Raw genomic sequence first — 13625 nt, forward strand, 5'->3', positions numbered from 1 at the left:
CGAACATAAGTATAGCCTAAGAAAAAATAACGAAAATGGTACAGCATTAGCACAGCATGCACAACAGAAGTTGCATAATTTTGATTTTGATAACAAAAAAATACTGATTAACGAGAGTAATTATAATAAGAGAAGAGTCCATGAAATGATACAGATTAAAAAACATAACAATGCTATGAATTTCAGATCGGATACCGACAAGCTTAGCTCAGTATATCATACATTAATTAAATGAAATAAACATAGAATATTAAATAACACCCGGTATATTGAAGAATTTTGCAAACCAAAAATAATGTTCTTAGAATGCAAAGAAAAATACCTGAAAGTAAAATCTGACTAATCACCTGTTAGGCCTAATTAATCTTAGAATGTTTTAAAGTGTTGCAATTGTGATGTATTTTAGTGTGTGATATGATGAAGCTGTTGACGAACTGTGATTGTGGAAAACACCGAAACGTATTTTAATTGATAAATAGACAATAAATGACTGAAGCCCAGGAATTGATTTTGATTTGGAATTATGTTGTTAAGTCATCCATACAAAAATTCGGAATATTGCCACACTGCATGCAAATATGTCCTACGTTTTACGGTTAATACATACGCAATAGTATACGCAATAGGAATACAATATGTACCTATAATGCAATTAATTGGATTTTTGCATCTTCAACTTGGTATCTAATATGTGGAATCTCGTATCAAAAAATGTTTCCTTTCAGATATTTCAGAGTTATTCCTGCTGCCGAGTTTGTGAACGATTTCTCCTCCGATAGAAGACATATGAAGCGACCAGATGGAACTTGGATTAAGCCGCCTCCAAACTATCCAGCAATCACTAATTCAAGTAAGTTGAGTGTTTTTGAAACATCACGTAATTAATTATGTTATTGATTAATCATAACATTTTTTTAACACGTTGAAATAAACTAATATTTTACGAGGTAAGTAATTTTGTACATACCTCATTATCACATGCAGTTTTCCAGTGAAGCTTTTCACATCAATAACAAATAACGGATTTGTTAAAAATATTTTAATTTGACGTTTTCAACCTGCATTTAGACGAAACTATTATTCTGGCGTTTTTTCAATCACGGAGGCCAAATTATTCAGAATAAATGTTTTCATGCGTCTTGGATCGTATAATTGAATTTCCCATTTTTACCCAACTTTAAGTAGAGTTAGAATCAGTTTCTAAACATATCGAGAAGCGCGAAAATATAGACCTCGTCCGGAAACTGGGGAATATACGACCGAAATATGAAACACATATGAAATAATGTCTGGGTTGAACACAGACACAGCCACACTTGTCCGATAATAATTAGACAATCGTAAAGCTATTATATTCCGTAAAATACGGACTAAGCATGTTAGTCCCTACCCTCAATGATATAATTTGTTTTCATGCTGTTTTGTAACTGATTTTTTCTGTTAAGGAAACTCAAAGAAGTTCAAATTCTTTTGGGCAGCCGTTTTTTAAATGTTTAATCATTATCCGTTAGATCTGTTAATAACGTTGAATATATGTGTTTTCCATGGCATTCCATGCATTTTTTAAATTCAACCTGATATAAGTATTTAATCCTTTCTAGATAAATGATTTAATGAACCAAAATAGTTGTTAGACAATTCGTAAATGTGTTTATGCAATGCATAAATGCTTTAAAAATTTTGTGAACTATGTTTTTCTCAGCAAAATTGCATTGAAGACAATACAATATGTATTTATCTTCAAATCTATTGTTAGTAAAAGCGACTTAATATAGGTGCTGACCATAATCTCGAAGATTACATTCAGATGGATCACAACAAAGGACCAGGCGAAGTACTAAATCTCACTCAGTTTGTTCAGCGGTTCTATAAACCGGCGACTTAATAGAATTAGAAATAAGTTGGAGTTTACTGGTCAATTTTTGGGAAGCTGGTGCCCAGATGGTCTGGAGACAGTTTTTCACGTACATATATTGGATATTCAAATTTCTCTAATTGCCTCTTCATTTGAACTTTTCTATAGCACGTTTCTCTCTTTCTCTATCGCTCAAAAGCAAGCATTTTCAATGTTAAATTTATAAATATTTACTATGAAATATATGATACATACCACGTATAACCAAAGTAAGGCAGTTACACTATTTTCGTTGATGTTTAGATGGTAATGCAGTTGCAATTATTTTTCAAATTAATTTTTGTTGCCTCGCATAAATCGCAATTCAAAAATGTCAATTAATTTAAAAAGGTGAGAGAGTTGTTTTATTTTTAAGTAAAGTTGGAACTCACTTCTCTCGTGTGAAGTCGAAATGTTTTGAAACGATCTTTAGTATGCATTTTGTCTATTAAAAGATTTCTTATATAAGTTGGCCCGGTTTGCGACATTGCATTATCATAGAAATAGTGTATTGCCTGTATCTAATTTTAGAAAACAATAAATGTTGCTAGAATTAAAGTGGAGGAGTAATTGTTTCTAAATGTGGAGTGTAATGTATTCTAGTCTCATATCAAAACTAATTTGCGAAGCATATATTTTTTGTTTTGCCTATTCAAAAATTATCAAAATTTAACAAATTCAATTATTAAATCCAATTTGAAATAAATTGATTTCTAAAACACGTGAAACTATTTTAAGCAACCGAAAACACAGGGTGTTTAGTGGATTATGTACATTTAACCTGCCTTTGGAGATCTGAATAAACGTTTTTTCCAGTTAATTTTTTGTGGAATAACCTTTGATTTTTCAAGCAGTGCGCTCTAAGTGTTCAATATATTTGAATTACATATCTTAGTCTGGATTATGGTCTGGATATTTTGAAAAAGAACATGTATTGGACATTTTCTGAATTTTTCAGACATTCTTGAAATATATTCTAAATAATAAGAAACAATGTACTTAAGTAGATTTTAAAGTCTTCTTGTGGAAAATGTTGCATTATAATCGAATATTTTTTAAATGGATTTGCTAGTTTTACATTTTACATCATGTGATATTAGAATTTTTAGTAATGTTATTATTACTGTTTTAGAGTATTAGTAGTATATAAAATAGTTTGGTTTACTTTATTTGGCGAGTAGACAAATCAGATAATGAAAACATGAATTGTTGCAGACAATTAATTGTTTTTACTTTATGGCCTTTAAACGGTAGTTAATAGGCGTACTTAAGTTTTGAATAAAGTTTTTAGCTTTTTATTAAAACGTGTAACCGTAACAAATATGTACACACACACATTTGTATTCGTTCGAATATAAATATTCTTTTTTCGTCACCAAAGACTGCATCTTGCCTTCCATTTATACTTATAGTGTGTTCGTTAATACTGAATTCGAGTTCGCTGAATACTTTAATTGTTTATTAGATGTGTATAATGCGTTTCTATGTATTTTCTTGTTGATCTTTTAAATATTTACCTATAAGGCCTAACTTGTAGTATTTTATATGGTATATACTGTATATGATATGGAAAATAAAGCTCGATTTAAATGACAGTCTATATTGTTTATGTATGTGTAGTTCTGTAAAACTTTCCCACCAATAATGCAATGAGACTTTGTTTTTCGTCGAAATTTTAATCGGATTTGTCGACAATTTTCTACTACTAGACTCGTCTTATTCCTTTAAAATTATCTATTTGTTTAACTTGCTTTAAATTATTGGCAGTTTAACCTGCATATATGTTCAGACATGAAATTTTGGTTGTTGTACGTGTATTGTCTTCATGCACATTTGTGTCAGGTTTAAAAACACTAAGTTTATTAATATTTGAGTCTGTTTATTTGTTTTTGATACTTTCCAATTTCTGTTCAATGGGACAGTTCGGTAAAATTTTAAAAATTTAGTAAAATACATCAGAATAAAGTACTTACCTGACTTTTTTTGAATTCTCAGCAGACATTTGTAATGCAATCATAACTAACAGTTTTATACTAAAATACTGCATTTATTGACAATAATCTAAAAAGCATCCAACAACGTAGTTCGGTTACAAAGGAAAACATCAGCAAGCATATACACGTATAAAAATAACCATTTTTGAATGTCGTTTAGAGCAACTTTTTTGGTAAAAGCCACAAAACAATATTGCACAGTATCCCTTAAGCCTTTATGACGAATATTTCTTTTTTATAACTGATATTAAATATATACGTTATATGACTATTATAGTTTTACAATATTTTCTAACATTATTTATTGTCGTTACACAACAGTTTGATTTAATTCATAATGTAGTAAATACAAACTCAAGGTAACATTGTAACAAATTACTTATCGCTATGATTATGCCTAATGATAACTTAGGTTGTCCCGATTATAAAACCTACAGTTCTTTCGTGTTAACTATTTTGTTTTGAGAAACTGTAGCTGCATCCCTTATCAATTTAGATTGTCTAGATCGAGAGGAATTTTAAAACCTATGTTATCTTCAAAGATATGTCCAATATAAAGTACATGTTTCCTGACAACGCAGTTCGTCTTAATATACATTTCTACTGTGAAGCATATTAAATATAATATACAGGGTATTTGCGAGCAGCGGATTGAAGTACCTTTACTTACTCAACTGATCCATTGAACAGTTTTTTTTGGAATAGTATATAGAAGCATGATGACATCAAAGTAGCTTTGTGTGTTAATATTTTTTCATATTAAATACAAAAATATTTTTAAAACGTGGAAATTTCTTTGATATTGTTTACGTTATTTGGTTACAATAGAGATATTCTCATAAAATTAACCGTAAAAATGTAAACCCAGTAAATGGCAAAGCTTTAAGCAAATTTGTTTGCATTATAAAAAACATGTTTACAGTAGAAAATGTGATCAAAATATGCTTGGTATCAATTCGTCTACAATTGATAAATATTTTTTATATTTCTGAGCGCTGTAGCTTTGAACGCAAAAATTGAAAATTATGTTTAGATCTGAATAATCACCTTATATCTAATGATATTAATCATTTATCATTAAATGATTGAAGCAACATAAAGTGGAAGATAGAATATGAAATATTATTTTTTATTAGTGTGCAAGACAAAGTAAAATGCCTTACATTTAACATAACAAGCTAAAACAATATTAGTCATAAACAAACAAAAATATTGACTATAAGTAGGAAGAAGAATCATTTGGATAATTTTGACATCATAACTATTTACATGATATAATCGTGATATGATTATTCTATGGCTACGAGTTTTAGATTGCATTTAATACATATAAAAGCTTTTTTAAGTTGATTTACAACCGCATTGAACAATATGTTTTTATTGGTTCCTTAACACATATTCAAAAGAACAATTTTGGTAACTGGGAAAGAAGTCGGTATAACTAGATGTATTAACTTCTGAGACAATGATAATAAACTGGAAAATATCTGTAATAAAAATATTTTTTTAAATCTATTATTAAATTTTTAGGAATACCAGCTTAGTTAGTCAATATATACAGAATTGGAAGACGTTGTGACTTTGTCATTGTATTTACATTTATCTAACTCTAATCATGCTTTAAAATGTGTAATTTTTATTTATAATTTTTACAGGCATGTCTTAGGTATATGGTTTTCTAGCAAATCCAAATTATTGTTGTATTTCTAACTAGATTTTTGATCAAGTGTTCTTATATCTTAGATAATGCTAAATAACATAGTTGACACATGTTGTCGTTTTTTGACAATGTAGTTACATAAAGATTTTTAAAATTGACTACTAATTGAAACCGGAAAAATCACTAGTAATAGACTATAATTGAAATCGAATTGACCTATGGCTAGTAGAAGCAGGCTTCAAATATTCCAGTTGTGTTTCGCTTACATGTAAAGGGACTGTTGTCAGGCTTAGGGGTGTGCTTGCTCAAAAATTCTTCTTTAAGTAGTAAAAGTAGTCTGAAAAAAAAGATTACATGAACTAATTGCTTGTTTATATTGTTTGAGTAGATTTTTTTTTCTTTTTGGCATATTTTAATGTATTTCACATACGAGTCGAAAACTACATTGTCCTTAATATAAAGAGTGGCATAAATTCGATGTTATGATAATCAAACTCAATAATCATAAGTACTATTATCTCCCGATCTGGGTGTTTGAGGGCAGCTATGTCTTAAAATTGCTCATTATTATCATCTGTTTTTCAGTTATGTTAAGTTTTTTTGTTAATTTTTATTTTCATTTTGACTTTTTGAGGAAAACAAAAAATTGTTGCACTTTTATGAAATGCTTATTTGAGTTTAGTCTACTTACTTATGGAGTGTTTAATGTTAAATTAAGCAAAAAACTATCTTTTATTAGCTACATGTAATTTGTAGTGCGATTTTTATGAATAGGAAAACAGATCTCTTTTTTTGAGAATTGTTTGCCTTTAAACTGACTGGAATCAAATTTACCTAATTTAAAAATTTACCTATTAATCATAATTTACTTAATTTTCAGACAAAGTTTCTTCTTGAATCCTTATTAACTATTTATGTCGTTAGGTAGTTTACGTTATTTGATTTAAAGTGATTAGTTTGTGAGTTGAAAATCTTCCCGGATAATGTGTGATCTACGATCTAATTATTGTAATTTTCAGGGCATTTTGAACACGATTCTTAAAACGAAACTACTACTACAATTACATTAAGGCTTCCAAAAAATAATTTGAATAGAACCGCTGTGAAAAGAAATGTTTTGTTTTTTATTTTATTTGTCGACTTTTCAATCGCATTTTGGATTTCCATAAAATAAATAATGTTTTTTCCTTTATATCATTTTTTTACTATACTTGTGTATTAAATGCCACTACGAAACGATCAAGCAGCTAGAAGATACGCACTACCAAATTTATTTGCAGTTAAGTTAAATAAAAGTTAATTAAAAACAATAAGTACATGGTTTTTTCACATTTCGTGTTATTTATGTCATAATTTATTGGAATTATTGGAATTTAAACAGATATTCAACAGGGTGTTAGAAAGTGTGCAAAATAATTATATAATAATTAGTATGGATCAAAATATACAAAAAGTGTTGGCAAACATTTATTGGAGATTGTTTATTCCTGATGTACAAAAGAGCAAAATAAAGTTATAGAAAAACACAAATAGTATATTATTTATCGGTTTACAGAAAATAGGTAAAAGTTCTGGGAAAGTTTAGGGAAAAAAAGGGAAAAATTAGTGAATCTTAAAGCGACAGTGATTTAGAAGTGGAAATGGATGGAATCTCGCCTGAACTTGAACCGGTAGGCAAAACAAAAATAACGAAAATCTTACACATAAAATATCTCGTATTCAATTCACCTAAGGACCTTTTTATTATTATTATTGACTTAGGGAGAGAAATAAAAGTTCTCACTAAGGAAATGGAATAAATAATGGTGACTTCTCAGGTTAGTAGTAAAAAAATACATAAGATGTTTTATCCTAAATATTTACTTAATTTTCCTATATAAATTATTATCATCACGTAGTGATTATTATCTCATCACGTAGTGAATCAAATGCATTACATACTTTAAAAACTAAAAAAAAAAAAGCAAATGTCACCTGTAAAGCTGCGATACTTTGGTACTTTCTATGTTACTTTTTGATTCGTTGTATTTAACTGTGTTATTTGGTAGAACGCCAATCTAATCTTAATAAGTTAAAGAACAATTCATTAAAGTAATTTTAAATGGAGCAACTGGTTTGAGGTACAGAAGCGAACAATCTATCTCAACTCATTCAGGCAACTAAAGAGCTTCTTGTAAATTTCAAATAATAATAAGTAATTTAAATTACAATATATACCTTTAATTATGGTAGTAAATCGCAGTTGCAAGCGGCTCCGCCGTTTCCATCTGAGCATTCTTCTCGACACCAAGCTTCCCAACCTATCGAAACTGATCCATCCAAATCCATACTTGCAGTGTCGAACGGGTTGTTGGGATCAGATGACTTGTTGATGATATATTCGCGGTACAAGCTGCAGTTTTGGCAGCCATAAAGCTAAAATAAGACAATAACGCGATTGAAGAAATAAATTCAGTGGGGCACGAGATAAAGTAGTATCGAGTTTGTAATACCTGAAAGAAAGTGTAGAGGTGTGTTTCTTATTGTAATGGCATGACTTTTCGTTTTTATGCAGCTTATGTTTGTTGCCCAACAGCAAGATATTATTAACAAGTTTCTCATAATTGTACAGTAAAAATCGAAGACATTTTTATTTTATTGATAAAAAATTATATTTGAATGAATTTTTAAGATCAATTGTTCAAGATCAAAGAAAACTGTTTCTAATACTATTTAAGTGAATAATCTTTCGAGGCTTTAGTCCTGCTGCAAAACTACTAGACATGTTCTTCCCTTGTAAAAACGTGAGCTTATTTACCATTACATATACCTAATATCGTCTGATATTATTTAAGGAAACCTAGTTTTTTTTTGGGTTTAATAATATTTATGATTTATGTGGAAACCTTTTCCTGCAGTATTTAAACAAAAATACGTTGAAAATGTAGTTATTTGCTTTCTAGGTGTTTGAAATTCAAAATTACCTCTATACCTCTATTCGTTTATTCACTTCGAAACTGCGCATTGTTTCTTTTTCCGTTCATCTCGATTTTACATTTAAGCAAGACTGTGATTTTGATTTAATTTGAGCGCTAATGATAGATTGCACTCTTTCTGAGCCTGCCAATAAATATCTATAAAAGCATTTTATGTTTTCATTATTTTTAATGTTATTATGTACTTAATAAGCAGTTTTTGGAATAAATATATTTTATTTATTTTTATATTTTTGAATCTCCCAAACAAGTGGCAATAATCCATGGCTGTCCATACCTGTTTTCGATCAGAATTCTCTCTGTTTTAGCGACAAAAGTAAGTGACCATGATTATAATTTTATTAAATCTTAACTATTTGAGCAAGTTTTTAATGAGAAAATGACAATAAGTATGTATCAAAGGAGTTAGGCTTTCAGGTCATTGCTTGAATCTGGTGAGTAGAGAGATATTTCTTGTAATATCTGCTATTTACTGTTTTTAAAAAAGTGTTTTATTATGAGATTTAAGTTTTCAATCAAGTTTTCAATTAAGTTTTCAATCAGTTGAAATATTACCGCAAATTCAATGTTCCATTGTTTTTCTGTTTTTATTTCTTCAATTTATGCTAAAATACGATCCTTCAACTTTTAATTAAATAAAAGGCCTACTTTAGACAGTTAAAGTCTTTATACATTTAGCATACCTAATTAAAGACAGACATTATTTTTTTAATTGAGGCGCATGCTTAGTTAAAACGCTTTAATGGCCGACAATTTCTCATTTAAAAGAAATTACAATACTTGTATATATACTTTTCTTTGGCATTTAATTATTTTTCTGCAGAAAAGGTCTAAAATAGCAAAACAGAGTTGCTATGAGGTTTGAGTTCAGTTATTTCATATTCTAATCATTACTAATTTGTCGGTTTCCTGCATTATAAGTAGCAAATAACAGATTATATTTCGTGAGACTAGAAGTATAAAGAAACATTCGATTGATGAGCCAAAAACTGAAAGAAAAACAGCACGAATCGGCAATTATTAGCCAGCATAGTTCATGCTCAATAGAAATATATAAAGGTTTGAAATCACAAGTTATAAAATTCTTTCCAAGGAAAAATTTCTGGTACATGTTTGCTTTGGAGATCACACTAAATTTATAGTGTATATTTTTCTCGTGAAAAGCGCATGAAGTGTGGTGCAAAGTATGGAATAATCAAAACTTCGCGCAATCTGTCTCATTGATTTGTATGAAATTTTGTTCATTTTGTAACAAATTGTCATTGTTCATTGTATTCAAAGTGTCTCGTTTTTTAGAAAATTGAACTAYGTGATGCTTTATCAATRGAATCCTWTAAATATAAATTAATTAWAATTCCTTAATTTTGTTMCACACTATATATGATAGCGTYTTAAATATTTTAGTTCATAAAATACGGGATAATATGTATTTTTTAAATATGGCGTAAAAACAAAGAAAAAATGAGCACKTMTGCGCACACGTATGCGTACAAAACGTTTAAGACCARAATGTTTTAAAGGTATTCTGCGTACGATTTTSWATTACTAAYTTTTTTACTATTAAATGGTRTAATAACARTGAGCATAAATATTWTRTTYTCTCSACTRGCATTTATGAAAGTTKWAWTAATTTTAGYAATAAATAMGATTGTTWTCGYGGAATGAGAAAAATTAWATTSTGRTATTACGGTTTACGCAAAATATGTCAGGGAGAGATAAAAGAGCCCCAGAAGTGAAATAAAAGCAGCAGATTAATAAAAAWGTATGAAAAGTCAAACTAAGGGGGAGGRTGGATCTGAGAGGAGAATTTMTGATTTAATTGAAAAGCTTTGTTACAAATTGTTTGTACTGGCTGAAAAATCAAAATAATTTCCAATTTATACTMTTTGGATACAACTGTAAATAAGAGCGTTAGTTCATTTTTTGGTATTATAAAAAGTGTCTCGAAATTCGATTGCCAAATTAAGATTTAAGGAAAYGAACGGGAAAAGTGGGCAATAAAAAGCCAAAATAAACACAAACGAATTACTCACCTGGTAGCCATAACTCACACAAAACGCGGAACAAATTTCCATAAAATTGGTAGCGTACAGCTTCGAGTCATCGTAAGTGCAGGCACACAACGGATAACCTAATCGGTTCTTGCACAATACGGTACAGGAGTCATCCCGAGCCGTAGCGTTGTACACCCTGATGGACGTCCCGTTATTGTCGCTCTCGTTCTGACTATTCTGGTTTTGTCCTACGAGGGGCAAGTTCGTGGGCATGAGGTCGAAGCAAGTGTCCCCGCAAGGAGTCCCGCCTAGTCCGGACATGCACAGCTCATAACAAATGCGAGTCCTGTGGGACTGCGACAGGATTGGCTGTAGGGCGGAGTCGTCGTAATTGGTCCGGAGGTTCCGGGCGTGGGCGCCGAAAGCGAACAGCAGGAGCAACATCCCGGGGATTATCGACGTCCTGCAAGTTGAAAAATTTTATGAGCCTCCACAGAGGCGTCGACTGGGAAACTTTTAACGCCTAACGTGCATTGTGTGTTGGAGATGTATCTATTTTATTAGCATTTTATGATTAATGCGTCTGGACACTTGCCAGATGCCTACAGCCTGTGGGAAAGCAGGCGTAAATCTTTAATAAGCAAATGCTGGTCAGGGATAAGAAGCTACAAACATCTCCTTGTTACTCAAATATCTTTAAGACGGTGCCAGACGATGGCAAGTCAAATAAATGTTATGAAGGACTATCTACAAGTTCCTGCAGTTTTTTTACTTGATGTATCGGAAAGATTCTATATTATTCCGAGCTGTTGCCCCATTATCCAAAAATATGGCACATGAATYGACTACTTACTGGTCTGATATAGAAACCCGTTCCGAAAATATTCCACTAGCTAAGCGAGTATCAGGGAAATAAAATGTAARAGGTTCTACAAACATTCAACTATGATCAACAACAAAACAGCCTTCCAGCAATATGAGAAAATACATGATTTATTGAATAATATARTATTATAAGTGTATGTGTATGAGTTGTYATAATAGATAGCAATCCGAATAGTAWTSCGTTATTAARAGAATATTTTATTTAGTGTAAGATGATCGACATTGAAAACATTAAAATRGGYAACAAGTAGATGGATATCAAAGAATAAGTTTTAGWGTKGWWAGTTGATGGTCAYTTGAMMAAGARCAACTYTTTGTGAACTTAATCTGGTTGATAGGAATCGCTGATGGATACTAAAGTTTGATAAAAAGTTGTGATTTTAACAAWMARTATTTTATYTATACACTATCGGACAAARGTAAAACAACAAAGTTTGTTTTCACTAACGTTTGTTSAAACAAAATTTAAGGATKTYGATTTTTGACCTAYTGTAATAAAAKYTAATATTTACGCAAAAATWATTGTTTTGAAAATATTTTGAGGTGCTCTAAATCAAGTTCAAAATTTGTTGAAAACAAATAATAYTTAKCMTGTAAAACGATGAGAATARGGGTGACAAAAGYAAAGCAACAAATTTCAGTCTATCGAKTTTTATTTCAACAACACATTTTAGACCAATGACGATTAAAACCTTTAGTAATTAATGGCGTAGCAAWTGTTATTAATTACTTGTTGATAACAACGCGGCATTGAAGCAATCGACTTTTGAAAAACATTAAGTGGATGAATAGGGTTTAGATCTGCGGATTGTGCGGGCCACTCCAAAACTCGGCCGTAATTGCCGCAAACGCCTGTTGAAAAATGTGTAAAGTGTTTTGGATCATTGTCCTGTTGGACGACTTGAGGAAGCACAGTATGTTGCATTATATCCTTACAAACAAATCGGACCATCCTGTCATTAATAAAGTGTAAGGAGTCTACTCCAATACATGAGAAACAACCCCATAAAAATACTGCCTTTCCCTTATTTAATTGTTGCATCATTGGATTGATGATTGATATCCTCCTCCGTATTGATTGGTCTCCTTAGACGTCTCATTCCCTCAAAACCAAATCATTTGTACCTCGTTTCATCACTAAATAGGACTTTTTTCGAGTCGTTTAAATTGTGTCGTGCAAATGCCAATATTGCTGCTATATTTCTTCCCGAAATTAACGGTTTGCCAGTCGGCCGTCTGCTAATTAGCGTTGCTTCTACCAATCTTCTTTCAACTGTTCTTGTACAAACAAACCTCACTATTATTTTGTACTTTTCTTTCAGTAAAACAGTCTTTTAGAACAAATTATTTAAAAGTTACTTTACTCTTGACGCGTTAGTATTTAACAAATAAAAACAAATGTAAAAATTCAATTCTTGTTGTCCTGGTTAAAAAAGCCTATTATGTTGTTGTGTTAAGTTTACAGTTGACAGGACTTAAAATTTACAGTACATTTGGAGATGCATTAAGTTGCATGAAAATCCCATTTTCATCACTATCTAAAATCTGTGCCTATTTTGCAGGATATTTGTAAATAAAAATATTAACTTTTTTATTCAATAGACCTCATTCCCGTCTTCTTGTTTTTGCCGGCGTTCAGTTAGCGCGACTCAGTAATTTAATTGAATGTTCTAAAATAGGTTAAAAAGAGCCAACGGTTGGCTAAATAAAAGGTTTTCGCATTTCGAACAAAACCCGCATTTCCCACACATTTAAATAATCCTTAAGTTAATCAGATTCCCTGAACAAAAATCAGTATAGGCCGCTTATGCGCTTGGCCAAGCGGAAAATAGTGCGTAGGGTCTGGCGTTGACATTTGCTGTTCAATTGTTTACCCTAGAGCGTCCTGAGGGATAAGGGACAGGGAAGTGTGTGCTCCTGCCTGCGTCTGACTGGAATTTATGATGTTCCTAAGGGTACCATGATATATTTGCCCCGGATGATGACACTTATTAAATCGTTTGCTCGTCTAATGCTCCAAATACTTGCAAGGATTATGTGCCATTTACTCTTCAACTGTCCTAGAAGGGGACAATGGTAGTTACACTAACGGTTTATCAACCTGTAACTCATGGCTTTGGTCAATAATCTTTGAAACTAAATATTTTGCTTTTTAATTTTTGAATTCCAAAGAATTTCTCGTTCTTTACATTGAAACTCAAAAGCGATTTTATTGTCTCTAAG

The 13625-nt window shown here is 30.9% G+C and overlaps 2 protein-coding genes across 2 annotated transcripts; one reads left to right on the forward strand and one right to left on the reverse strand.

Moving 5' to 3' along the window:
* Positions 1–719: 719 nt before the first annotated feature.
* Positions 720–3489, forward strand: LOC125504686 (protein N-terminal glutamine amidohydrolase-like; the record flags this gene model as incomplete). The annotated part of the gene is given in 2 exon segments (XM_048667050.1): positions 720–850; positions 1776–3489. Coding segments are annotated over 2 exon segments (241 nt in total), but the record flags the coding sequence as incomplete, so codon positions are not given.
* A 431-nt stretch (positions 3490–3920) lies between these two features.
* LOC125504687 lies at positions 3921–11000 on the reverse strand. The gene is made up of 3 exons (XM_048667051.1): positions 10557–11000; positions 7766–7963; positions 3921–5885 (listed from the first exon to the last, which is right to left on the reverse strand). The coding sequence occupies exons 1-2, from the start codon at positions 10959–10961 to the stop codon at positions 7772–7774; spliced, it is 597 nt and encodes a 198-aa protein (XP_048523008.1). The 5' UTR covers positions 10962–11000; the 3' UTR covers positions 3921–5885; positions 7766–7771.
* Between the last annotated feature and the right edge of the window lie 2625 nt (positions 11001–13625).

Source organism: Dendroctonus ponderosae, unplaced genomic scaffold, assembly GCF_020466585.1.
Source record: "Dendroctonus ponderosae isolate FM_Combo_2020 unplaced genomic scaffold, Dpon_F_20191213v2 Dpon_F_20191213_515, whole genome shotgun sequence".
Classification (NCBI taxonomy): Eukaryota; Metazoa; Arthropoda; class Insecta; order Coleoptera; family Curculionidae; genus Dendroctonus; species Dendroctonus ponderosae.